The 25,337-nt window shown below is 41.5% G+C and overlaps 1 protein-coding gene and 1 pseudogene across 1 annotated transcript in view; both read right to left on the bottom strand.

The window, feature by feature from the left end:
• Nucleotides 1–5,835, bottom strand: part of LOC129050305 (putative HERC2-like protein 3) — a 50,081-nt pseudogene extending 44,246 nt beyond the window's left edge.
• A 3,318-nt stretch (nucleotides 5,836–9,153) lies between these two features.
• LOC134760247 (E3 ubiquitin-protein ligase HERC2-like) overlaps nucleotides 9,154–25,337 on the bottom strand; it is a 40,056-nt gene continuing 23,872 nt past the window's right edge. The window contains exons 8-12 of the mRNA XM_063716511.1: nucleotides 17,976–18,090; nucleotides 11,510–11,619; nucleotides 10,933–11,042; nucleotides 10,253–10,420; nucleotides 9,154–9,224 (exon numbers count right to left, since the gene is read on the bottom strand). Of these exons, the coding sequence (XP_063572581.1) occupies nucleotides 9,206–9,224; nucleotides 10,253–10,420; nucleotides 10,933–11,042; nucleotides 11,510–11,619; nucleotides 17,976–18,048 (480 nt within the window). The 5' untranslated portion in view covers nucleotides 18,049–18,090 and the 3' untranslated portion in view covers nucleotides 9,154–9,205. The remainder of the gene's footprint in view (nucleotides 9,225–10,252; nucleotides 10,421–10,932; nucleotides 11,043–11,509; nucleotides 11,620–17,975; nucleotides 18,091–25,337) is intronic.

Raw genomic sequence — 25,337 nt, 5'->3', positions numbered from 1 at the left:
AGTTTAAATGTTCCCATTATATCTCATTACCAGGATAACTAATAAAATAAAAACACTTCCTTGTTCCCATCAATTTAGTAAAGATTATTTACATTTTCAACATCAATTTACTAGTAATCAAATCATACCACACTCAATTCCTAAACTGCCTCTTGGAAAAATAAGCGAGATTTCTGTATTTAATCATAACTATACATAAAAATGATGGCAGCAGGTAGAAATGTCACATGGAATTAACAGTAGAGAAACTTCACTCTGAAATCACAGGTCCAGCGCAGCAGGGTGAAGCACATGCTTTAATAGTATCTTCTGTCCTTTTACATTCTTACCTCTCTTTTTCCTTCATTCTCGAATTATCTTCTGAGCTATCCTCCTCCAACGGGGCAAAGAACTTAACGATTTAAACTTAGACATTATAGAGAGGTCATTACAAACACCAGGTCTCAGTTCATTAAAGAGGAATCTCAAACGTACCATGACAGGAGCACAGACCTCCTTGTAAGAACGGCCCTGTTCTTGATGAGTCTGCAAAGTTAACCAGGAAAAGACAACTTTAACAACAAATATTTCAGCAACTGTCTGCAAAGCACAGAATAAAAAGAATTAAAATCTATCACCTTAATGAGCGAACATTTTGCTTGGCTGACAACTCTACAAACATCCACCACTGACTTAGGCAACGTTCTGTGCTTTACTTGCTCAATACCAAGTGCACCTGCATGAACTAAAGATAATGCCACATGACCTGCAAAAAGACATTTAAAAGAAGGGCAGGGAAGGAATGAATATGTACTGCAGGTTAGTCGAGGGATCTGCAGTGTAGCTAAAGTACACAGATATTGAGCTCCTTACCTAAATCTTCATGTTTCGAGAGGCAACATAACAGCAAGCGACCGACCTCTTCCACGGGATGCTCGGGGGGAAACATGATCAGTGTGGTCAAATGGCACTGCCTACAGTACCTTTCTATTTGACACAAAAAGTCCTACAACAGAAACAGCTGGAGGTAACTTCAGGGCCACCCAGTGAGTCTTCACAAATTTTAAACATGCCACAGCTTCTGGTGCACTTGCAATCAGTAATGCTTCTGAAGCCTCGCTAGCATGTTAACACAATCAGGTTCTCACCTCAAAACCCTCCAAATAATACATGAAACAAAGTCTGTGCTATGTTAACCAAAGAGCACATAAGTATTCCCATGTCAAAGTCCCCAGATAAACAAAAGCACTGAGGTGGCAGTGGGGGCAGGCCTAGCTCACCTTCACGTTGTGATCCTGAATGTTATTGTCTGCAATGGCTGGCAGAAATGCCTGCGAATGGTCCCCCAGGGCCCGTCTGTGGGAGCAGGGTCGAGATTTGCTGGCAGGTGTGCCCACTGGGAGCTGCAGTGGTCCTCATCTTTCTCCTCGTTGTAGCTGTAGTGGATCTGGCTGGTCTGCAGGCCTCCAGAGAAGATGGATGACTGAAGCCATTCTAGAAAATGCACATGCAAACATGAAACAGAAACTCAAGTGCACAACTCAAAATAAATGCTAAAAAAAAAAAAAAAAGATGCTCAACTAAACACTCAATTTAGAAGGTGAAATTCAGCATCATTCATATGAAAGAGCTCCACCTAACATGTTTACACAGCTTGACTTATAATTCCTCTATCTACGTGAACACACTTTCTGGTGATTCCACTCACCTCAGGCATGGCATCAGAACTCAGGATCATAGTTCCAGTCTAACATTCTCTGGATACCTGTGCTCTGCCTGCAACTGCCTGGTTCCATATATACCGCGTGAAGACTGAGTTGCACATTCTAACAAGGAAGGCAGCAAAGGGCACCACTGACACAATTAATCACAGGATTTCGAGTCTGAAACTATGTGCAACGGATGACTATGGGGGTACCAGGGAGACTGGAAGACAGACCACCGCTATTCTGAGGGTCAGTAAGGGACTTGTGGAAGCAACAACTGAGCTAAGATGAGGAATAAGACCTAGACGCTGAGTATCCAGGCAGGGAACAGCACCTCTGAAGGGTCTCTACAAAGAATTACACCCTCAGGGTAAGCTACGTATTCCTAGAGCCCTTATAAAGGAACAAAAAGGAGAAAATATTTAACAAACACACAATCTTTAATGAAGGATAGATCCTTGGAGATGGGAGGGCCGATGAACTGGAAAGGAGACCTGTGCGTGGTGCAAGGCACGGGATCGGCCAGTGCGAATGTTAATTACAACTGCTTATGGCAACTTGAGGGAGTGCACCACTACAGATCTCTATTAAGGATCTGTGTTATCAAATACTGCTCCAAATCCAAGCAATCAAAGCGGGCATGCACTTAGTGTTCTTTTACTGGACATTTAGATTTTAGAGCACTCAGGAGCATTCCCCAACCCACCACATTCGTTCTTCTGAAACACTAATCAAATGCCGACTCTCTCTGGCCCTCTCGCTTTAAGCACAGGACAGCCCCTCCTTACTGTTGCAAGATAAGCCTCTGAGCCTCCTGTGGATCGGACCCACCTGCCAGGGCCCATGGCACCCTCTGCCCTGGAGCTCGCCAGCCCTGCCCTCCTTGCCAATTTAAACAAAGCCCATCTTCTGGCAAGCAATGAGCCTTGAGGAGGAGGGAGGGAAGCAGACACCTCACAGGACACCACAGGCAGCCCAGCACCCAGCACTGCACAAAGGTCCACCCAACAGGGGGGCTGTGTGGACACCAAGATCCTCCTTCCCCGCAAGCCTCTGCCACACCCACTCTCGCAAGCAGCAGGAAAGCCCTGCTCCTCTCAGCAGTGCCCTTGACACTCCTGTGTTTTCTGCCCAGAATGCTCCCTCACACAATTTCAGGACTGCTGCCAATGCGAAGCCTTTCTTCTCCCAGAATCATGTATGAACGTCTCCATTTCACCATTCACCACCTTGTAACGTGACCTGCTTAGAATGCTGGCTCATCAGACAAGCAGCAGCTGAAAGCAGAGGTGTGTCCTATCCATCACTGCATCCTGAACACCTCGCATGGTAACGGCACCAGAAAGCAGAGGCGTGTCCTATCCATCATTGCATCCTGAACACCTCGCATGGTAACGGCACCAGAAAGCAGAGGCGTGTCCTATCCATCACTGCATCCTGAACACCTCACATGGTAACGGTACCAGAAAGCAGAGGCATGTCCTATCCATCACTGCATCCTGTACACTTCGCATGGCAACGGCACCAGGCAACTGCTCAACAGAAGCTGCTCACACGGACGGACAGACAGACAGATGGGAAATGCACAACTACATGAAGGAAAATGTAAACCCATCTTAGGAGACAGGAAGAAGCTTATTATTTTAGGTGGTTACAAAGGCTGCCATCCTGAACTATAACTGACTTGAGCCTGGTCTGGTAAAAACGCAGTCCTCAAGTAGAATGCTGTTCCCTGAGAGGACAGCTGATCCACATTCTGTGCAATTTCTGGGCATGCAGGCAGAAAAAAGCCATGCTGAGCCCATCAGGCAGAGGCTGCAATACATGAGAACACCACAGGGTAGACGGGTAGACATTCCTGCACACTTTTTAGCTTCCTCTGCAGCAACAGACCATGAGGGCAAATGACAGCCACTCACAGCTGTTTCTACCTGATTCAGTCTCACTATCCTTATTATTATTATTTTTATCATCATCAACTGTGTTGAATCCTCCTCTCTTTTTTTTTTATTGAGATGGAGTCTCGCTCTTGTCACCCAGGCTGGAGTGCAATGGCGCGATCTCGGCTCACTGCAACCTCCGTCTCCTGGGTTCAAGCAATTCTCCTACCTCAGCCTCCCGAGTAACTGGGATTACAGGCACCTGTCACCACGCCCAGCTAATTTTTGCATTTTTAGTAGACATGGGGTTTCACCACATTGGCCAGGCTGGTCGCAAACTCTTGACCTCAAGCAATCCACATGCCTCAGCCTCCCAAAGTGCTGGGATTACAGGCATGAACCACTGTGCCTGGCCCTCTCCCATTCTTAATGGCACTTACAGTTCAAAAAAAATAATCTGCTGATCAGCAAAAAGCAAAGATTTTCTTACTGGCACATTCAATCTTGACAGGAGACAGCGGTGTGCTCATTGCTAAACAGGAAGCATGTAATCCGAGAAGCAGGCCCACATTCCTCTCTGTGTGTATCAGAGGTGAAGAGAGACTCCCCAGATCTGGTATGGTGACAACTTCTTGGTGAGGCTGGAAAAATAAATTCCATCATCAATCTGAGGAAACAGAATTAATTAAAAACATAAAACCAAAAGGACAGCTCTGTCCTGCAGCTGTACCTCCATGTGAGCCCAGGGGTGCTCTGGGCGTTCTGCCTCTCCATAGTGTAGTGAGTTGATGCTGCTGTGCCCAAGTAACAGCAGATACCACATAAACCCACATGCCCAATAAAGCAGGCAGCAACCGCACAGCCCTACTGCAGAAAAACTAAAGCACAGATACGTGATTTGGCTAGAATATTCCTTAGGAATCGGTTTCCAAAGTGACTGTACACCACGCTTCAGAAAGTATAATGAATTGTTACATGCACAAAGAACACACTGGGCAACAAAACTATGACAAGTATTCGATGACAAGTATTAGCGGACTGTGACCACACATGTAGAGGAAATGAAATTTATTCTAACAAAAATCTGAAAAAAGCAAGAGTTCAACTTTTCCAGTCACAGAAGATATTTACAGCAAAGTTAATTCTCCCCTTCATAAAATGCTTTAAGCCCTGCCCTAATGGCATTTAATACATTTTATTACTTGTGGATACCTAGAAAGCTAATCCCAATATATAAATTCTATGTGTTTGTGAATACATAGTAAGGACAAATTTCTATTGTAAAGAATTACACTTGTACATAGTTCTTCCCAAAAAATACGTACCTCAAGATAATAAGCCATTCCAAATTTCTACATAAGACCAAAGTTTAACCTCTTTTCTTGTGGAACACTGTCTATATTTCTCACAATTGATCATTTAAAAAACAATCTTTCAAGACCAGTACATCACAGATCTCAACAAGAATAAATGTAAATTCATTTATGACAAAACTTCTAAAGGATCTTTATATTTATCTCTAATGCCCCCCAAAAGACTCAGATATCAGTACTTCTAGATCCAAATATTCCTATCACAAACACACAGAGGGTATCCCCTGCTATCCTCTGCGTCACTCAAGGCATACAGCCTCACCTCCAAATATTGGCCAACACAAAACACGTGCATGGATTCCCGAGTGTCTTCAAACTGCAAAGCAGCTTCCAAAGCTACCACTGGGTCTTCCCCTGCAAACTGAGCTGAAACAAAAAGGGAAAAAGCAACATGAGTTCAATTCAGCTTGCCTGGAGAGCTATAGGAGAAATAGTGAGTAGGAAATAAGTTAGGTGCTTAACTCAAAAGTGAGGGTTACCAGAGTATAATGACCTCCCACTGTCTCCCAGGGTTGCCTGGGCCGACTCAGAACTTGAAATGAGTTCCAAGTATTAAAACAAAAATGCATAATGAAAGGAAATTCTTCAAATGTGCTCAATTTGTTGATAAGACAGACACCAAAGCCACCGATACATTAAAGTATGCAGGGGCTGGCACAAAACTAAAGAAATCATTTATAAGCCAAATACTCTGCTTAGAATGATACAGGCTGTAACTTTTAACCAGGAAATAAGAAGTGTAATCTTACCAAGAATACTATTTCCTGTTAACGACTGTGTCTGGAAGTCCTTTATATCATACACTTTCCCGTCAATCACAGTCCAGAAGCCTCCATCTTTATTATGGTTCTCCAAATCAGCCTTGTGTATAAGTGTCACTTCCTCATTATTTCTACAGTTCTGACCTGTAAAAAATGACTCTGTATATACAGAAACCAGAATCAGTCCATCGATCAATCAATAGGTAAAATGAAAAGAACTGTGTGAAAGAACTACAGCAGAAATAAAAAAATCCACAATCACAATGGGAGAAATACATATCTAGCTCTGAAACTAATACCACACATACAAATTCTATTAAATATAGAATGCTTTAAAAAAAAATCTAGGCAGCATGAGTATCAAATCGGGCCATGCCAGGCCACAGAGCAAATCTCAACAGATTTCAAAGAAATAAAGTTACAGAGCATGTGTGCTGACTACAATGCAGTTAAATTAGAAATAGGTTTTCAAAAATTCATTCAAAATAAAATAAAAATGACTGTATATACAGAAAATAAAAATATTCATCCACATATTTGAAAATTATAAAATACACTCATAAGTAACCCAAAATTCTAAGAAAAAATGACTATGAAAATTAGAAAATGTGTCCAATTAATAATCAAAATACTGCAGATCAAAATTGGTGACATAGAACTAAATGCATGCTTGAAGGCATTTATGCCTTTAAATGTGTATATTAGAGGGAAAAAGCTAAAAAAGAAAAGAAACACCAAATCAATAAAAGTCTATTAGTTCATAAAAATACTCAAAAAAAGAAAACCTGAGTGGTGGTCACCTATGCAAGTGCTAGGATACCAACTCAATATTACGAAAAATAGTTAAAGGGAGGTGGCAGTTCAAGAAGTCAAGCTTAGACTATGTCCTTCCTGTACAGATTGTACCTCCTGCTAACCAGACAGCAGAGGGCAAGGTTGGTGGGGATTTTATAGGGGACACGCAACACATGAATTCCCTGGTCTAGCTTCACAGAACTAAAGCGGGAGCCACCAAGCACTACAGGCCTCCTGAGCCAACAGAAAGCACGCAGCATGACTCCAGACATAACACCACCCTAATGAGCCTGAATTCAAATCCAACCAAACCTCTAGATCTAACCAGCAGATTAATGGAACTAACAGAAGAACATGTTGGTCTAGAATAAGAGAAAGCAATCAACCAAATTCAGAAAATGTGAAGTTCTCCAAAATAACCAACCTGCTTCTTTGAAAAAGAAAACGGTATGATCAGAGACAGGGAGAGGAGGGCCTGGAGCCATGCTGTTTGGAGAAAGAGACTAGAAGCACATGTCAAGCAATGCCAACACAGAGAACGTGCTCAGGTCGTAATTCAAAATTACCACCTAAAAAAGGCATTTTTGAGATAGTCCAGGAAAATGTAACATGGACTGCATGTTAGATTAAGGAATCACTGTTAATCTTATAAAACAGGATAATGATATTGTAGGGTTTTTTTTTTTAAATCCTTATCATTAAGAGGTAAAATGCCTTAAAATATTTTAAAGACAGAGTTATGCTTTAAAATAATCCAATCAGGCAGGTGCGGTGGCTCACACCTGTAATCCCAGCACTTTGGGAGGCCGAGGCGGGCAGATCACGAAGTTAGGAGATCGAGACCATCCTGGCTAACACAGTGAAACCCCATCTTGTACCACGCCGTATTACCTCATTTAACAGATATGATGAAGCAACTGAACAGGCTATTTTTCCATTTCCATTGCATTTCAACAGAGCCCACTAAAAAGTAGTATAAATGGCCCTTAAATACTAATATATTTTAAAACGCTCAAACTATATCGAAGTCACCACTTTCTGCCTTAGCAGGCAAAATCCCAAAAGCCCACACACAAGGCTGGGAGGCCAGCAGCCCTATTGGTGGTGAGAGAAATCAAGACGTACAGGAGCAATCTGGTGACAACCAGCCCACACTAGGTGCATCCCCACCTGTGCATGTGCACAGGCACACACACATGCACACATGGAGGACACATGTTCCAGGTCAGGCCTTGCAGAACTATTTGTGTTTTTTGTTATTGTTGTTGTTGTTGTTGTTTGAGATGGAGTTTCACTCTTGTTGCCCAGCCTGGAGTGCAGTGGCACGATCTCGGCTCACTGCAACCTCTGCCTCCCAGGTTCAAGCGATTCTCCTGCCTCACCCTCCCGAGTAGCTGGGATTACAGGCATGTGCCACCATGACCCGCTAACTTTTGTATTTTTTAGTAGAGACGGGGTTTCTCCAAGTTGGCCCGGCTGATCTCAAACTCCCAACCTCAGGTGATCCACCCACCTTGGCCTCCCAAAGTGCTGGGATTACAGGCATGAGCCACCACACCCGACCCTCAGCACTATTTGTATAGCAACACTGTGGCAATAAGCCCAAGTGTCCACCAATAAGAGACTCACTAAAGAAAGATACATAAAAGACACATCCACACACTGAAGACTAAGCTGCTTTATAAACACAAAGAGCGACACTCTGATAAAATACTCCAGTATATATGGTTAGTAAAAAAAAAAACAAGCAACAGAAGTAATGCAACATGCTACCACTAGCGTACTCATTCCAGAGATCAAGGAGGTTACAGAGGAGACTGAAAAGTCAGAGGCAGCAGGTGGGAAATGGGTGGAAGGCGTGGGCGGGGAAGCGACAGTGTGTCTCTGCCTAGGTTTGATTTTTGAACCACGTGACTGTATTCCTTTTTTTTTTAATGACTGTAAAACAAAATAAATGCTCTTCATACTAGAAATAAAATGTTAGCAAAATCTGCATTCAAAACTAGGATTACTGTTCTACACTGACAAAGTTCACTACCATTAGCAAAAGCAGTTTTCTCATTGACATAATGAGATACAACAGCGTGCATGAGGTCCTCAGCAGGCCTGCACCCTACAGGTGCTCCACACGTGCAAATCACTACTATTACCATTACTATTACATAACAGATATAATATATAATTATACTGTCACTGCTATAACCAGCATTACATACTACCACAGCCCACGTTCAGAGTATAAAGAAGGCTGTGGAACCCCCTGCAGAAGGTGGGAGGGCCTGGGACTGTGGATAAAGGGGAGCTCTTTGGGACTGTGCCACCTGAACCTGGAACCTGGGCCCCCAGGTTGGGTCCCCAGGCCTGTGTGCCTCAGCTTGCTCATCATTCACTCTCAACACGGATAACACCTTCAACTGCAAACATGTTTAAAAACCACAGGCCAGCTCCCCCTACCAATATCAGAAAAAGCAAGTCTCCATACAGGCCCAGGATGAGAACCTACAAGTGGTAATAGCTACAAAACACATGGAGAACAGGGTTCTTGCACACACACCTTATGAGATGTTGGAGAGCTATACGGCAAAGGCATCTACAGGGTGTAGCCAGATGGTCTAAAAGGGCCGTGACAAAAACCGCCATTTGTTGCAGATCAATGGCAAGCTCGTTGTCTTGCGGAAGGGTGAGGTACCTCAGGAAACTCTCACTGGGGCTCAGAGGGCCAGACAAAAGCTAGAAAGGAAAAGTAAACAAACATTCAGAAATGGTGGGAAAAATTAAAGTAACACAGTTAGCCTTTACCCACTCTTTATATGTTGGTATTGACTCATTTGACCCATCAAGTGACAATGCTGATGATACAGTTATACTATACAGCTATGTATTTGTGCAGCATATAAACTGTGTAAATGTCTAAATTTGCGGTATACATGTACACAACATTGACTGTGCGTGTATACATTTATGATACCACAGGTAAGTTGAATCCACACAGATTACTAACATGAGCAAACCACCCTACAGGCCTAGGAGCCCTGGAGAAAGGCAGAAGCACCTCTGTGGGAACCCAGCACAGCATATCAAGCTGGCCTTGAAATCTAAATCCAAAACCTTTATTTTAATCTAAACATTGCCCACTCTGGAGAACGCCGACTTTCATTTGCAAATTAAATCATAGTTCTAATTCTTCTAAAGGCAGAAGAGTCCTATTATCATTAGCTTAAAGACTGCCAAATAATAGAAAAATTAAACCAAAGCATGATATTGAAATGCCAAAGACTTTCCCAAAAAGATGCAAAATCCAACTTGTACTTGACCTGTAAAGACCAGCAGTCCTGGAGGTTTAGGCCCAGGGCCCCACACGCCTGCTCCTCCCCCAGCTCGGCATCCACACCTGTTAAGGGGGGAGCTGGTACTAAACAGAGTGACAGCTCAAGTGATATGCCCTTCACAGAGCCCAGTACATAGGAAGGACCAACAAAGCAGGCCGCTCTTTTCGTCATTCTTTTCTGGTATTGATTTAAAAGTGCGTGTTTCAAGCTTGGTTCTGTGCTGACAAGGAAGTCGGTGCTCACTGATCCGAGTCTTCTCCACAAACAAGTGACCTCCTATACCTGTCTAATCTGACTCGCTGCTGTTACCACCAAACACACACATGCCAGAGAAAAACACTGCCGCGGACACACACGCTGGTCTTGCGTGAAAAATAAGTAGACTCAAGTGCCACCTACACACAAAGTTCCATCATGACACTCACGTACATATCGCCGTTGGAGTGAGGCATATCCTTCCTGCAAATGATGCTCTGGAACCTTTGCAGCAAGGGCAAAAGTGGGGCACTGGTGCCCTGGGCAGAACGCTCATTGTCAGTCTCCTGTGCCCCGCTGTCCCACAGCTGAAGCAACAACAGGATGGCAGACAACATTTGGCTAAAGGAGAAAACATATTTATTCCTTGTAAAAACAGATTAACTTCTTTTCTTCATGGTTGATCAAAAATAAAAGCAAACAGCTAGATAGAAGTGAAGCAATACTTGGGATATTAAAGGAAATGAAAGTAAAGCCGTGGTAATTAAATCACTGAATTGACACCGAGACTTTAGCATAAGACATTGCCTTCTGCTGATAGGAAAGACCAGTTAAGAAGCTCAAAGAGCACGTTTACATGGAACTTCTAGGATCTTAAATTCATGGAATAAAAATAATTAAATGAGAAAAACTGAAAGAAAAAAAAAAGAACAGTTCCCAGGCTAGAAAACTGAGCATAAAAGAGGAAGAGAAGAAAAGGTAAAGAGAGAGCGAGCTCTGGGACATGGTTCTCTGGTTACAGAGCACCACATCTGCTGCAGTCACACACGATTTAGTGAAATGCACACAACGCAACAGGTATTTGGACACAGAGGTGCTTCCCCAAAGCATTTCCAGTCTGCGGCAGCCCTCACCTCAACGTGCCTCTCTGCACAGCCAGCTCCAGCAGGATGGCCAGGGCCAAGTGCTGGTCCTGCAGGGGGATGCTTCTGGCCCTTTCGTGCCTGGTGTTCCATGAACATCCCTGAAATGAAAGCAGTGGATGCAGGAACAAAGCGACCTCCAGAAAGACAGTATGCTTACAATCACACTTAACATGTTTACTACACGCTCCCTCCCAAGGAAGGATATATTTTTAATATTTAGAATCAAGTTTCTGAGACTTGCTACTCAAATTTTTCAGAGATTTTTAAAGTATACAATTAACTTACAGAAATGTATTTTATTTAAAGTGTTCATTCAGATACTATATTACAGTAGATGACATACTCCAAGTGTGTGAAGCATGAAATAATTTATCTCATTATCCAAAACATAAGCAGAAGAATAGCTATCTTTTCCAGTTTCAATGATGTGTAAGACTATACCAGTATCAACCTCCTCCTACAGAATTAGAGAACCAATTTCTAAAACCACCTGAGGATCTGGAGGCAAAATGTCTATACTAATTTCTATCTCTGATCAAAGATTACCTGGTTGCTTACTCCATACCCAGCTCTCCAGAATTGACTTGGCCCTATATACAGGTGCAGGAGTTTCATCTTTTTTCTCTTTGTCATCCAGATCTTCTTTCTTTGTTCCACTTGATTCGACACTATCATCTGCAGAATTAAAAATTTTTTAATCTGTAATCGCTTTTCAGAATGCCATACCATTAGTCTCTGCAAATGTCCCTCCCCGAAAAGTTACAACACACATCATTAACTGAATGTTTGACAACTTAAAAATAAAATACATCAATCATACCTGTAACAGATCCAGTATAATTTTCATAAACAAACCAATATATCGGCCAGGAGTGGTGGCTTACGCCTGTGATCCCAGCACTCTAAGAGGCCGAGGTGGGTGGATCACGAGGTCAGAAGATGGAGACCATGTTGGTTAACACGATGAAACCCTGTCTCTACTAAAAATACAAAAAAATGGCCAGGTATGATGGTGGACGCCTATAGTTCCAGCTACACGGGAGGCTGAGGCAGGACCATGGCGTGAACCTGGGAGGCAGAGCTTGCAGTGAGCTGAGATGGCACCACTACACTCCAGCCTGGGAAACAGAGCAAGACTCCATCTGGAAAAAAAAAAAAAAGAAACCAATATATCAAATTATTTAAAGTGTGTCTTCCAAAATGATATTTCATTAACTTCCTAGTAGATTTCACAACTGAGAAACTTAGTTTTTGATATTTACCTACTTCAATTTCACACCAATTGCTTTTATCCAGTGAGTCCCAGTGCTTGCGTACCCATGGGAAAATGGAGGGTGTAGAAAAGGAGTACAATTCAAAAATCTTTTAACTCTTTACAAGGCCCTACTCCACTGCCAACCGGGAAGCACTGCTATGCAGGGGCACTGTCACTGATAGCATAATTCAAGAGCACTGGGACAAAAAGGAAAAGCTGAGAAAAATGACTTTAGGCCACTGAATGTAAAGTTTCAGTCAAAAACAACTGTCATAAAACTCCTTACATAGTAAGCGAAGAGAAGAGAGAAATAACCTGAACCTTGAAGTCTAAACACCTTCCATCACAGAAGGCTGTGACTAAACATCTAAACAACATAATTAGAAAAATGTATCTCAGTCGGTGAAAGACATGATATCCCATCCAGATTACAAATAATGAGTATCTAAAAATCTCTAAGGAAACAGTTCCTCTGTTTACAACATTTCTGACACCAAATGTATGGAATTTTGCACCAAGCAATTCTCCAGTTCTCTGCGACACCCAGCTGTGTGTCCCACAGTGCAATTCAATTTTGAAACTAACTACCTAGAATTAGCACAGACCCCACACGTTAATAACAGCAGAGAAAAGGTGAATGCTGAAAAAAATATCCAAAGAACTAATGGCTGAAAACTTCCTAGGTTCGGCAAATGACATAAACCTAGGCAGATTGAAGAATCTGTGCAAAGCCCACACAAGATATATCCTAAAGGAAGCCATGACGAGGCACATCATAATCAGCTGCTAAACACTAAGGACAAAACCTTTTGAAAAGTGCCACAGAAAGTAGATATAGAAGAATGTCTTGTGTGGCCTGAAATTAAGACCAAATATTATGTGCTGCCTTGAGATCGGTAAAATCAAGAAGGCCTCAATAGCCTAACCACAAGGTCTCCCTGGAGCTCTGCTCTCAGGTATAAGATCCCAAAGCCAAACAACCTCCTTATCATGGAGACCCGACCCCAGCCTGCTCATCCCTGCCGGCCCAGAGATATTCAAACAAGCCAATCACATCTTCCCATGGGAAGCAAGGTCACCTCACCCTCCTGTTACTACAAAATATGTCTCCCACAGCCCCTGGTGGTTCACTCTGTTCCCAAGTGCAGCCCCCATGTGGCATGCGGTGTCCCCCACCCCCAGGGCTGTGAGCATGTGTGACTAATAAACCGCTATTTCATCTGTGCAATGTCGGTGTCCTATGTTCAGCCATCCCATATCCCTAGGGCAGGAATCTTCTAGGGTTATAAACAGAACTTTAATCAACCTCTCCTTGGTTATTTTACTGGTTCCATGATACAGCTTTTTCTGTGCAAAAGATCTGAACAGGAACTTCACAGAGGATACAAGAGTGGCAAAGAAGAACATGATATTCAGCATCGTTAGCCATTACGGAAGTGCAATTAAAACCGCAATGAGATCCCACTAGACTTGTTAGAATGGCTCAATTGAAAAACACTGATAACATCAAGTGCTAACAAAGACACAGAGCAACAGAAACGTGACAGATTGCCAGTGGGAATGCAAGCTAAAACAGCGTCCAGTTTACCAAGGTAGACACCTCATGTCACAGAATACAGAGTAGAACCCAGCCAGGAACACAGCTCAGGTGAGAACACAGGTGCTGGCTCTAAATGCCACACTCTGCCCTGTGTGTGTGTGTGTGTGTGTGTGTTGTGTGTGTGTGGTCACTAACCACAGCCCACTGGCCAAACCCAGCCCACAGCCTCTTTGTGTATGGTCTGAATGCAGAGAAAGTATTTTACTTTTGTTGTTGTTTTGAGACAGAGTCTTGGCTCACCACAACCTCTGCCTCCCAGGTTCAAGCGATTCTCCCAGGTTCAAATGATTCTCGTGCCTCAGCCTCCGAGGAGCTGGGATTACAGGAATGCATCACCATGCCCGGCTAATTTTTTGTTTTTAGTAGAGATGGGGTTTCACCATGTTGGCCAGGCTGGTCTCGAACTCCTGACCTCAGGTGATCCACCTGCCTCGGCCTCTAAAAGTGCTGGGATTACAGGTGTGAGCCACCATGCCCGGCCACCGTATTTTATATTTTTTAATAATTGAAAAACAATCAAAAGGAAAACAGTGTTTTGTGACTTGCAAACATTCTGAGGACTTCATCTTTTGTGTCCATAAATCAACTTTACAGAATGAACGTCCCCTGCCCGCTGACGCAGTATTGTCTGTGGCTACTTTGGCACTACAGCTGCAAGGTCCCATGGCTATGACAGAGACCATAGGGTCCATTGAGGCCTTAAAATATTTACTATCTGGCCCTTTAGAGAAAGTAGGCCACCCCTACCCTACATCTGGCTATAAATTTTACACATTTGACAAATTCTGAGACCCTGTCTCAGAAAATAAGATAAAATATTCATAGCCTTAATAATGGAAAACAAAAACATTTATTGAATGTCAAAACATCTCCCTAACACCCCGAATCAGTTGGGATCTACATAAAGAACAATTACGCTCTGCTTTCTAACCATGATTTTTAAAAGAACAAAGGACAAAAAAATTCATGAAATGTGAGCCAGCCATGGTGGCTCATGCCTGTAATCCCAGCGCTTTGGGAGGCCAAGGTGGGCAGATCATGAGGTCAGGAGTTCAAGACCAGCCTGACCAAGATGGTGAAACTCCATCTTTATTAAAAATACAACAATTAGCTGGGCATGGTGGAGGGTGCCTATAATCCTAGCTACTCAGGAGGCTGAGGCAGAGAACTGCTTGAACCCGGGAGGCAGTGGTTGCAGTGAGCCAAAATCATGCCACTGCACTCCAGCCTGAGCGACAGAGCAAGACTCCCTCTGAAGAGGAAAAAACAAAAAAATTCATCAAATATAATGAATAAAACATATACTTTGGATTTTGCCATGTACTTAGCTTTTTTTCTTAGAGCACCTTTTAGAACTATTGTTTCACAGAAAACACTTTGGGAAATGTTTTAATTTATAAACAAATACTGGAGGGCTAGGAAGAAGAGGTTAAAACTTTAAAAAATATACAGAATGAATTACTGATACAATAAAAAAAAAAAAAGGTTGCTGATTCCTGTCTTGGAAGACACTGTCATATGGACACTCTTAGCCTCAGCATCCACAGGTCCAGAAAGGGAAAATTTCAAGTCAGAGAGAATTCTCTATATATATACCATTTATTTGGAACATTCAGCCCTCAAGATCCCAACATCATGACCTCAGTTTCAACACAATTGTCCTTAGTCCTCATGTCACTGCTTTTGGTGCTGCCTGTTGTCAAGGCAGTGGAAGCCAGTGATGCAACTGCTCTCTCGTTAAAGGTGTGGTTCTCAGTATTACAGGCATTTGTACTTGCTTGCGGGTATACGCACAAAAGAAAAAACTGAACAGATGTGACTTTGAAGGGCCTAATGAATGAAACCTCACCCTGAAAACCTTTGTGCTACTGAAACTAAATGTAAGCTTTGGTGTCTGAAAGTTTCCAAGAATTAGTAAGTAGGAGAGTTTTACTTTCTGAGTTGTTTCCATGAAATGGGAACAAATTGGTACACAAATGGATTTTGCCCAGAATCCTAGGAAATCACCACTGTTCAGTTGTAATCACTGCCTCCTAAATCACTGAGTCTGTTCTCTGTATTTTATTAGACTTCTGTCATCTCCCAAGTTAATATTGTATTTAGATATCCAATAGTCAGCTAAAAAGGGAAACATTTATCTCTGGGAAGAAAAAAAATCATTTAGAAAAATGTATTCAGTGTATCTAACACTGAAATGGAGAAAAGACTTAATGTTAAAGGGAAAAAAAAAAACACTACAGACATTGACATAGAAAAGAGATTTAATGTTAAAAAAAAACTTTATATTAACTGAGTAACACCTCCTGATGAGAAGTGCTATATTAAATATAAACCCAATATGTTGTTTAAAAAAAAAAGATGAAAATCAAAAGCACTACGCAGAGTGAAAGAAGCCAGACACAGAAGAACCTGACTACATGATTCCATTTATGGAGTTCTAGAACAGGCACAATTTGTCAGTGCTGGAGAAACATCAGGCCAGCTATTGCCTCTGGGAAGAAGGGGCAGGACACCAGAGAACTTTCTGAGCAAGAGTCATGATAAAGATGTGGGTTACACAGGTTACATTTGTCAAAACTTGTGAAATGGTAAACTCAAAATAGATGCGTTTCATTATATATAAATTTTACCTGAAAGTCAAAAACAAAGTTGAACTAGAATCAATTACATACATGAGTGTCTAAGGAGCTAGATGAGACAAACAGTGGATGGACAGACAGCAGGATGTGGAGCCAAATACAGTGGCAGAACATGGAGGTGGGTCTGCAGCCACTCACTGTACACGTCAGTTATTGTGTGTGTGTGTATGAATGTTTTCAAACAAATATAAAAAATAAATTAAAAAAAAACACGGGTAACTCTGCTTGACACTGAAACTGAAAAGGGAGACTAATACTTTTTCCCATGGTTTGTTTTGTGTTTTTTGTTTTTTTTTTTTTGAGATGGAGTGTCACTCTGTCGCCCAGCCTGGAGTGCAGTAGCACAATCTCTGCTCACTGCAACCTCCACCTCCTGGCTTCAAGCAATTCTCCTGCCTTGCCCTCCCAAGTAGCTGGGATTACAGGCGCCCACCACTATGCCTGGCTAATTTTTGTATTTTGTAGTAGAGATGGGGTTTCACCATGTTGGCCAGGCTTGTCTCAAACTCCCAACCTCAAATGATCTGCCCACCTCAGCCTTCCCAAAGTGCTAGAATTACAGGCATGATCCACTGCACCTGGTCCCCATGTATTTTCAAGTGGACACCATTCCAATTCATTCCACAAAAGAAGAAGAAATACTTGCTGGGTGCGGTGGATCATGCCTGTAATCCCAGCACTTTGGGAGGCCGAGGCGGGTGGATCACGAGGTCAGGAGATCGAGACCATCCTGGCTAATACAGTGAAACCCCATCTCTACTAAAATACACAAAAAATTAGCCGGGCGTGGTGGCGGGCGCCTGTAGTTCCAGCTACTCAGGAGGCTGAGGCAGGAGAATGGCGTGAACCTGGGAGGCGGAACTTGAAGTGAGCCGAAATCATGCCACTGCACTCCAGCCTGGGTGACAGAGCAAGACTCCATCTCAAAAAAAAAAAAAAAAAAAAGAAGAAGAAATACTTTCTTCAGTCTAACGCTCTCCCAACTGAGCTATTTCAACTTAGAATAAATACTTTCTAAACTGGTAGCTTTATCCACATTGATGACTCTCAAGTAGGGGGACCAACAAATTTCAACAATGGTTCTCAACCAAGGATCTTTTCAGATTCAACAAGTTTAGGGTGTATACAAGCACCCATTTCTTTTAAACCTCAATGGGGACTCTGAAACACAGCCACTGTTATGAACAACCTAATGATAGTATTATTGAGCATTCAAAATTACAATGCTAAATAACATCGTTCAATGGCATTTCCTTGCAGGCCAAAGGCTTCCAAAAAGTGTTTAATACACCCCCAAAGAACACCACAAATGCAGCAAGATGGTTTTGCAATAAAAATGCCTTCAAATCACATAAAACAATAAAATCCAGGCAGCTTGTATTAACTACCATTTTAGACAACAATCTCCAAAGTAAAAAGCAAAACTTCAAAGAGTTAAGCTCAAAGCTCTTGTTCCTATAGCACATTACAAAATTTCTATAAAATGCATTTTATAATGGTCTTTACAAAATAAAAAACACTAGTTAAAGTCCCTTACCTTTTCTAGGAGGGAGCTCTCCATTCTGGGTTGATTCAGTTCCAGTGTATACAATTTCTCCATCTTTAACCATTTCATTCCACAGACCACACAGCCCATTTCTTGAGAATACAAGCTGGCAATGATAAACGAGATAAGCTTACAGAGTGCTCACACTCACATTGCAATTTTTAAAGAATGATATGGAAAAAAAATCTCAATCCCCCTTATGTATTCAATCATTCGGTAATAAAATCAATGATTTACTGAATTAGTGACTTAATCATTTTACATTTCATGGAAGTCATTCAAGAAATATAAATGAAAAGGTGCATAATAGTGTAAATACTATGCTACCTCTTATGTAACATACAAGAAAAAAGACACATGGTCGGGCGAGGTGGCTTATGCTTGTAGTCCCAGCACTTTGGGAGGCTGAGCAGGGCACATCACCTGGGATCAGGAATTTGAGACCAGCCTGGCCAACATGGTGAAACCCCGTCCCAACTAAAAATATAAAAAAATTAGCTAGGCATGGTGGCGGGTGCCTGTAATCCCAGCTACTCAGGAAGTTGAGGCAAGAGAATCGCTTGAACCCAGGAGGCATAGGTTGCAGTGAGCTGAGATCGCGCCACTGCACTCAGCCTGAGTGACAAGAGCGAGACTCGGTCTCAAAAAAAAAAAAGAAAAAAGAAAAAAAAGACAGACACACAAACACACACACGTGCATGTGCTCTGAAAAGATAAACCAAAAGCAAGTACCAATGACTACCTTTGGGGAAATGGGGAGGGGACATGGACAAAGGCAGCAGGACCAGAAAAAGCAACAACATTGTGAGTATACTTTATAAGTCTTTACTTCTGAAACATACATGACTTTCATCCTCAAAAATTAAAATTAAATCATAAAAAAGCAAAACCTACAACTGGCAACAAGCAAATTAACCCATGCATATACAAAGAAAAGTAGGTCAAGGGACTTTTGAACTATATATCATTAATAGAATATACTATAATGAAAAATAAAATCTTTTATTTATTGGTATTGATAATATTGTCACAATTTTAGAACTACTTCATGTTGCACAATAAAGTAATGTAAATACAACAAAACATGTTTATGATAAAGTATTAAATGTTATTAGAAATTAAGGTTTTAGGCTGGCCATGGTGGCTCACACCCGTAATCCCAGCATTTGGGAGGCCAAGGCAGGTAAATTACTTGAGGTCAGGAGTTCATGACCAGCCAGGCCAACACGGTGAAACCCCATCTCTACTAAAAATATAAAAAATTAGCCGGGTGTGCTGGTGCATGCCTGTAATCCCAGTCACTCGGGAGGCTGAAGCAGAAGACTAGCATGAACCCAGGAGGCAGAGGTTTCAGTGAGCCGAGATTATGTCACTGCGCTCCAGCCTGGGTAAACAGAGTGAGACTCCATCTCAAAAAAAAAAAAAAAAAAAAAAAATTAAGGTTTCCAGTGGAAAAGAGGAAAAAAATCATAGAAATTTTGAAAAACAAGTTAAATTGGAAAGCTATGAACTTTATTTTTGAATATATTTGCTTACTCTGTTTTTTGAAAGGACTAGAATCAAAGGCAATCGGACAGCACGCACCCAGATTTTGGTTTCTCAGAACCATTTCCCAATAAAAGATGCTAGGGCTCTTGGGAAAATAAATAGATTCAAGGGCTAGGGCAGACAAAGATGAGCCTGGAATATCTTGTTTCCTCAAAGAAAAAGCTGTTAATGTCCAGGTGCGGTTGCTCATGCCTATAATCCTAGCACTTTGGGAGGCTGAGGTGGGCAGATCACTTGAGGTCAGGAGTTCGAGACCAACCTAGCCAACATGGTGAAACCCTGCCTCTTCTAAAAATACAAAAAGTAGTTGGGCATGGTGGCAGGTGCCCATAATCCCAGCTACTCAGGAGGCTGAGGCAGGAGAAGAGCCTGAACCCAGGAGGTGGAGGTTGCAGTGAGCCAAGTCTATGCCACTGCACTCCAGCCTGGGTGACAGAGCAAGACTTTATCTCAAAAAAAAAAAAAAAAAAAAGCAGCTGCTCAAAGACTGATAGGGACTCCTGGCTAAATTTATAATAATTATAATATCTGTGAGCATCAAAATCAAAAACGCCTTTGCTTGCTAACATCTGTGAGTCAGAAAAGGCTTCCCACAACAGGAAAAGGGAGCATTTCAGACACTGGGGGAAGGCATCCATTCTGAAAACTGCGTATGTGACAGAAGCTCCCTTGTCTGGCAAAAAAAAAAAAAAGCCATTTTTAATCAAAAGAGGCACAGATGTTTGCCCATCTTTTTTTTTTTTTTTAACTTCTGTGGATACACACTAGTTGTAAGTATATATACAAATGGGTTACATGAGCTATTTTCACACAGGCATACTATGCGTAATAATCACATCACAGTAAATGGAGTACTCAATACCTAAAGCATTTATCCGTTGCATTACAAATAATCCAATTATACTGTTATTTTTAAATGGACAATAAATTGACTGTAGTCACCGTGTAATGCTGTCAAGTACTAGATTTTATATATTCTATCTAACTCTTTTTTTTTTTTTTTGAGACGGATCTCGTTCTGGCACTAGGCTGGAGTGCAGTGGCACGATCTTGGCTCACTGCAACCTTTGCCTTCCGGGTTCAAGGGATTCTCCTGCCTCAGCCTCCCGAGTAGCTGGGACTACAGGCTCACACCACCACACCCAGCTAATTTTTGTATTTTTGGTAGAGATGGGGTTCACCATGTTGGCCAGGATGGTCTGGGTCTCCTGACCTCATGATCCACCTGCCTCGGCCTCCCAAAGAGCTGGGATCACAGGTGTAAACCACTGTGCCCAGCCCTATCTAACTCCATTTTTATACCCATTAACCATCTGCACTTCACCCCCACTTTATCCTTCCCAGTCTCTGATAACCATCATTCTACTCTATCTCCATGAGTTCAATTACTTTCATTTGCTTAGCTCCTACAAATAAGTGAGAACATGCAAAGTTTGTTTTTCTGGGTCTGGCTCATGACATTCTGTTCCTGACTTAGCATAATGACCTCCAGTTCTATCCATGTTGTTGCAAACGACAGTATCCCATTCTTTTTTATGGCTAAATAGTACTCCATTGAGTATATATGCCACATTTTCTTCATCCATTCATCTGCTGGGAACACTTAGGTTGCTTCCAAATGTTGGCTATTGAGAATAGCGCTGCAGTAAACATGAGAGTGTACATATTTCTTCAACATACTGATATTCTTTCCTCTGGGTATATACCTACCAGCAGTGGGATTGCTGAATCATATGATAGTCCTATTTTTAGTTTTTTGAGGAACCTCCAAGCTAATCTCCATAATGGCTGTGCTAATTTACATTCCCACCAACAGTGCACAAGGGTTCCCTTTTCTCTATATTCTTGCCAGCATTTGTTCTTGTCTTTTGGATATAAGTCATTTTAATTAGGGAGAGACAATATCTCGTTGTAGTTTTGATTTGCATTTCTCTAACGATCAACCATGTTCAGCACCTGTTCATATTGCCTGTTTGTCATTTGTATATCTTCTTTTGAGAAATGTCTGTTCAAATATTTTGCCCATTTTCATTGGATTATTAGATTTTTTTCCTACAGACTTGCTTGAGCTAATTATATATTCTGGTTATTAATCCCTTGTCAGATGGATAGTTTGCAAACATTTTCTCCCATTCTGTGGGTTGTCTCTTCATTTTGTTGATTGTTTCCTTTGCTGTGCAGCTTTTTAACTCGATGTGATCCCACTTGCCCATTTTAGCTCTGGTTGCCTGTGTTTACGAAGTATTGCTCAAGAAATCATTACCCAGTACAATGTCCTGGAGAGCCTCCCCAATGTTTTCTTTTAGCACTTTCATAGTCTGAAGTCTTAGGTTTAAGTCTTTACTCCATTTTGATGTGATTTCTGTATATGGTGAGAGATAGCGGTCCAGTTTCATTTTTCTGCATATGGGTGTCCCATTTTCCCAGCACCCTTTATCAATGAGGCTATCCTTTCCCTCATATATCCTCCGGGCACCTCTGTCAAAGGTGAGTTCACTGTAGATGTATGGATCTGTCTCTGGGTTCTCTATTCTGTTCCATTGGTCTACGTGTCTGTTTTTATACCAGTACCATGCTGTTTTGGTATACCTTTCTAGCAAACTTTGCACTTGATCTAAGTCAAAAAAGACTAGGAAGTGATTGTAGTATAACTTTAAGTCAGGTAATGCTATTTCTACAGTTTTGTTTTTCGCTCAGGATGGCTTTGGCTATTCTGTCTCTTTTGTGATTCCATGTAAATTTCAGGATTTTTTTTTCTATTTCTGTGAAGAATGTCATTGGTATTTTGAAAGGGATTACATTGAACGTGTAGATTGCTTTGGGTAGTACAGACATTTTAACAATATTGATTCTTCCAATCCATGAACACGGAGTATCTTTTCCTTTTTTGTGTGTCTCCTTCAATTTTCTGCATCAATGTTTTACAGTTTTCGTGGTAGAGATCTTTTCACTTCTTGGGTTAGGATTATTCCTATGTATTTTACTTTATTTGTAGCTATTATAAATGGAATGATTTTTCTTGATTTATTTTTCATATTGTTCACTGTTGACATATAGAAATGCTACTGATTTGGCCAGGCACAGTGGCTCATACCTGTAATCCCAGCACTTTGGGAGGCCGAGGCAGGCAGATCACCTGAGGTCAGGAGTTCAAGAGCAGCCTGGCCAATGTGGTGAAACCGTCTCTACTAAAAATACAAAAATTAGCCAGGCCTGATGGCAGGCGCCTGTAATCCCAGCTACTCAGGCGGCTAAGGCAGGAGGATCGCTTGAACCCAAGAGGCAGAGGTTGCAGTGAGCCGAGACTGCGCCATTGCTTTCCAGCCTGGGCCACAGAGTGAGACTCCATCTCAAAAAAAAAAAAAAAGAGAGAGAGAGAGAAATGCTACTGATTTTAGTATGTTAATTTAGTATCCTGCAATTTTACTGAATTTATCAGTTCTAATCATTTTTTAGTGGAGTTTTTAGGTTTTTCCAATTATAACAATCATCTGCAAACAAGAATAACTTGGCTTGTTCATTTCCAATTTGGATGCCCTTTATTTCTTCTTTTTTTTTTTTTTTTTTTTTTTTTCTGAGATGGAGTCTTGCTCTGTAGCCCAGTCTGGAATATAGCGGCACAATCTCAGCTCACTGCAATCTCCACCTCCGGGGTTCAAGTGATTTCCCTGCCTCAGCCTCCCAAGTAGCTGGGACAACAGACACCCGCCACCACGTCTAGCTAATTTTTATATTTTTAGTAGAGATAGCATATCACCATGTTGGCCAGTCTGGTCTCAAACTCCTGACCTCAAGTGATTCACTCACCTCAGCCTCCCAAAGGGCTGGGATTACAGGTGTGAGCCACTGCACCCGGCCTTTCTGTCTCTTATCTGACTCCTCTAGCAAGGGCTTCCAGTATTATACTGAATAATAGTGGTGACAGTGGGCATCCTTGTCTTGTTATGGATCTTAGAGGAAAGGCTTTCAGTTTTTCACCTTTCAGTATGATACTAGCTGTGCGTCAGTTGTATATGACTTTTATTGCGTTGAGGTGTGTTCCTTCTATAACCAGTTTTTTCGAGTTTTTATCATGAAAGGATGTTGAATTTTATCAAATGCCTTTTCAGCATGAATTTAAATGATCATATGGTTTTTTATCCTTCATTCTACTGATATGATGTATCAAACTGATTGATTTGGATATGGTGAAACATCCTGGCATCCCTGGGATAAACCCCACTTTGGTCATGATGAATGATCTTTTAATGTGTTGTTGAATTCGGTTTGCAGGTATTTTCTTGGGTATTTCTGCATCAATGTTCATCTGGGATACTGGCCTGTTTTCTTTTTTTTGATTATGTTTTTGTCTGGTTTTGATATCAGGGTAATACTGGCCTTTTAGAATACGTTTGGAAGTATTCCCTCCTCCTCTATTTTTCAGAATAGTTTCACTAGGATTGGTAATAGTTCTTCTTTCAATGTTTGGTAAAATTCAGCAGTGAAGTTATTGGGTCCCGGGCTTTTCTTTGCTGGAAGACTTTATTATTACAGTTTCAATCTCACTACCTGTTACTGGTACGTTCAGGTTCTGGATTTCTTCATGGTTCAAACTTGGAAGGCTGGATGTGCCTGTGAAATTATCCATTTCTTTTTTTCTTTTTTTTTTTTTAGACACAGTCTCACTCTGTGACCCAGGCTGGAGTGCAGTAACATGATCTCAGCTCACTGCAAACTCCATCTCCCAGGCTCAAGTGATTCTCGTGCCTCAGCCTTCCAAGTGGCTGGAATTACAGGCATGCAACACCATGCCTGGTTAATTTTTGGATTTTTAGTAGAGATGGAGTTTCACCATGTTGGCCAGACTGGTCTCGAACTCCTGACCTCAAGTGATCCACCCGCCGCAGCCTCCCAAAGTGCTGTGATTACAGGCATGAGCCACCACGCCCAGCCTGCAAACTTATGCATTTCTTCCAGGTTTTCCAAGTTATTGACATATAGCTGTTCACAGCCTCTAATGACCCTTTGAATTTCTGCAATATCAGTTGTAATACCTACTTTTTCACCTCTGATTTATTTGGGTCTTCTTTTTCTCTTAGCCTGCCTGAAGGCTTGTCAATTTCATTTATCTTTTAGAAAAACCAACTTTTCATTTCACTGATCTTTTGTATTATTTTCTTCATTTCAACTCCATTTTATTTCTGCTCTGATCTTTATTATTTCTGTCCTTCTAATTATGGGTTTGGTTAGCTCCTTCTTTTCTAGTTCTTTAAGATGTATCATTAGGTTATTTATTTGAAGTTTTTCTACTTTTTTCATTTTCCTCTTAGTACTGCTTTCACTACATCCTACAGGTTTCGTATGCTGTATTGCCATTGCCATTTGTTTCAAGAAATTGTTTAATTTCATTCTTAATTTCTTCACTGACCTGTTGGTCATTCAGGAGCATATTGTTTAATTCCCATGTGTTGGTGGAGTTTCCAAAATTCCTTGCTATTGATTTTTAGTTATAGTCCATTGTGATCAGAGAAGATACTTAACATAATTTTTTTAACTTATATATGGCAAAAGACAGGAATCTACCTTCATTCTTTTGCATATGAATATCAAGTTTTCCCAGCACCATTTATTGAAGAGTCTGTCTTTTCCCCAGTGTATGTTCTTGGTACCTTTGTTAAAAATGAGTTCACCGTAGATGTGCGGATTTGTTTCTGGATTCTCTATTCTGTTCCGTTGGTCTATGTGTTTGTTTTTATGCTAGTACTATGCTGTTTTGGTTACTATAGCTCTGTAGTATAATTTGAATTCAGGTAATCTGATTCCTCC

This window comes from Pongo abelii, chromosome 16, assembly GCF_028885655.2.
Source record: "Pongo abelii isolate AG06213 chromosome 16, NHGRI_mPonAbe1-v2.0_pri, whole genome shotgun sequence".
Classification (NCBI taxonomy): Eukaryota; Metazoa; Chordata; class Mammalia; order Primates; family Hominidae; genus Pongo; species Pongo abelii.
This window is presented reverse-complemented; position numbering and strand designations above follow the sequence as displayed.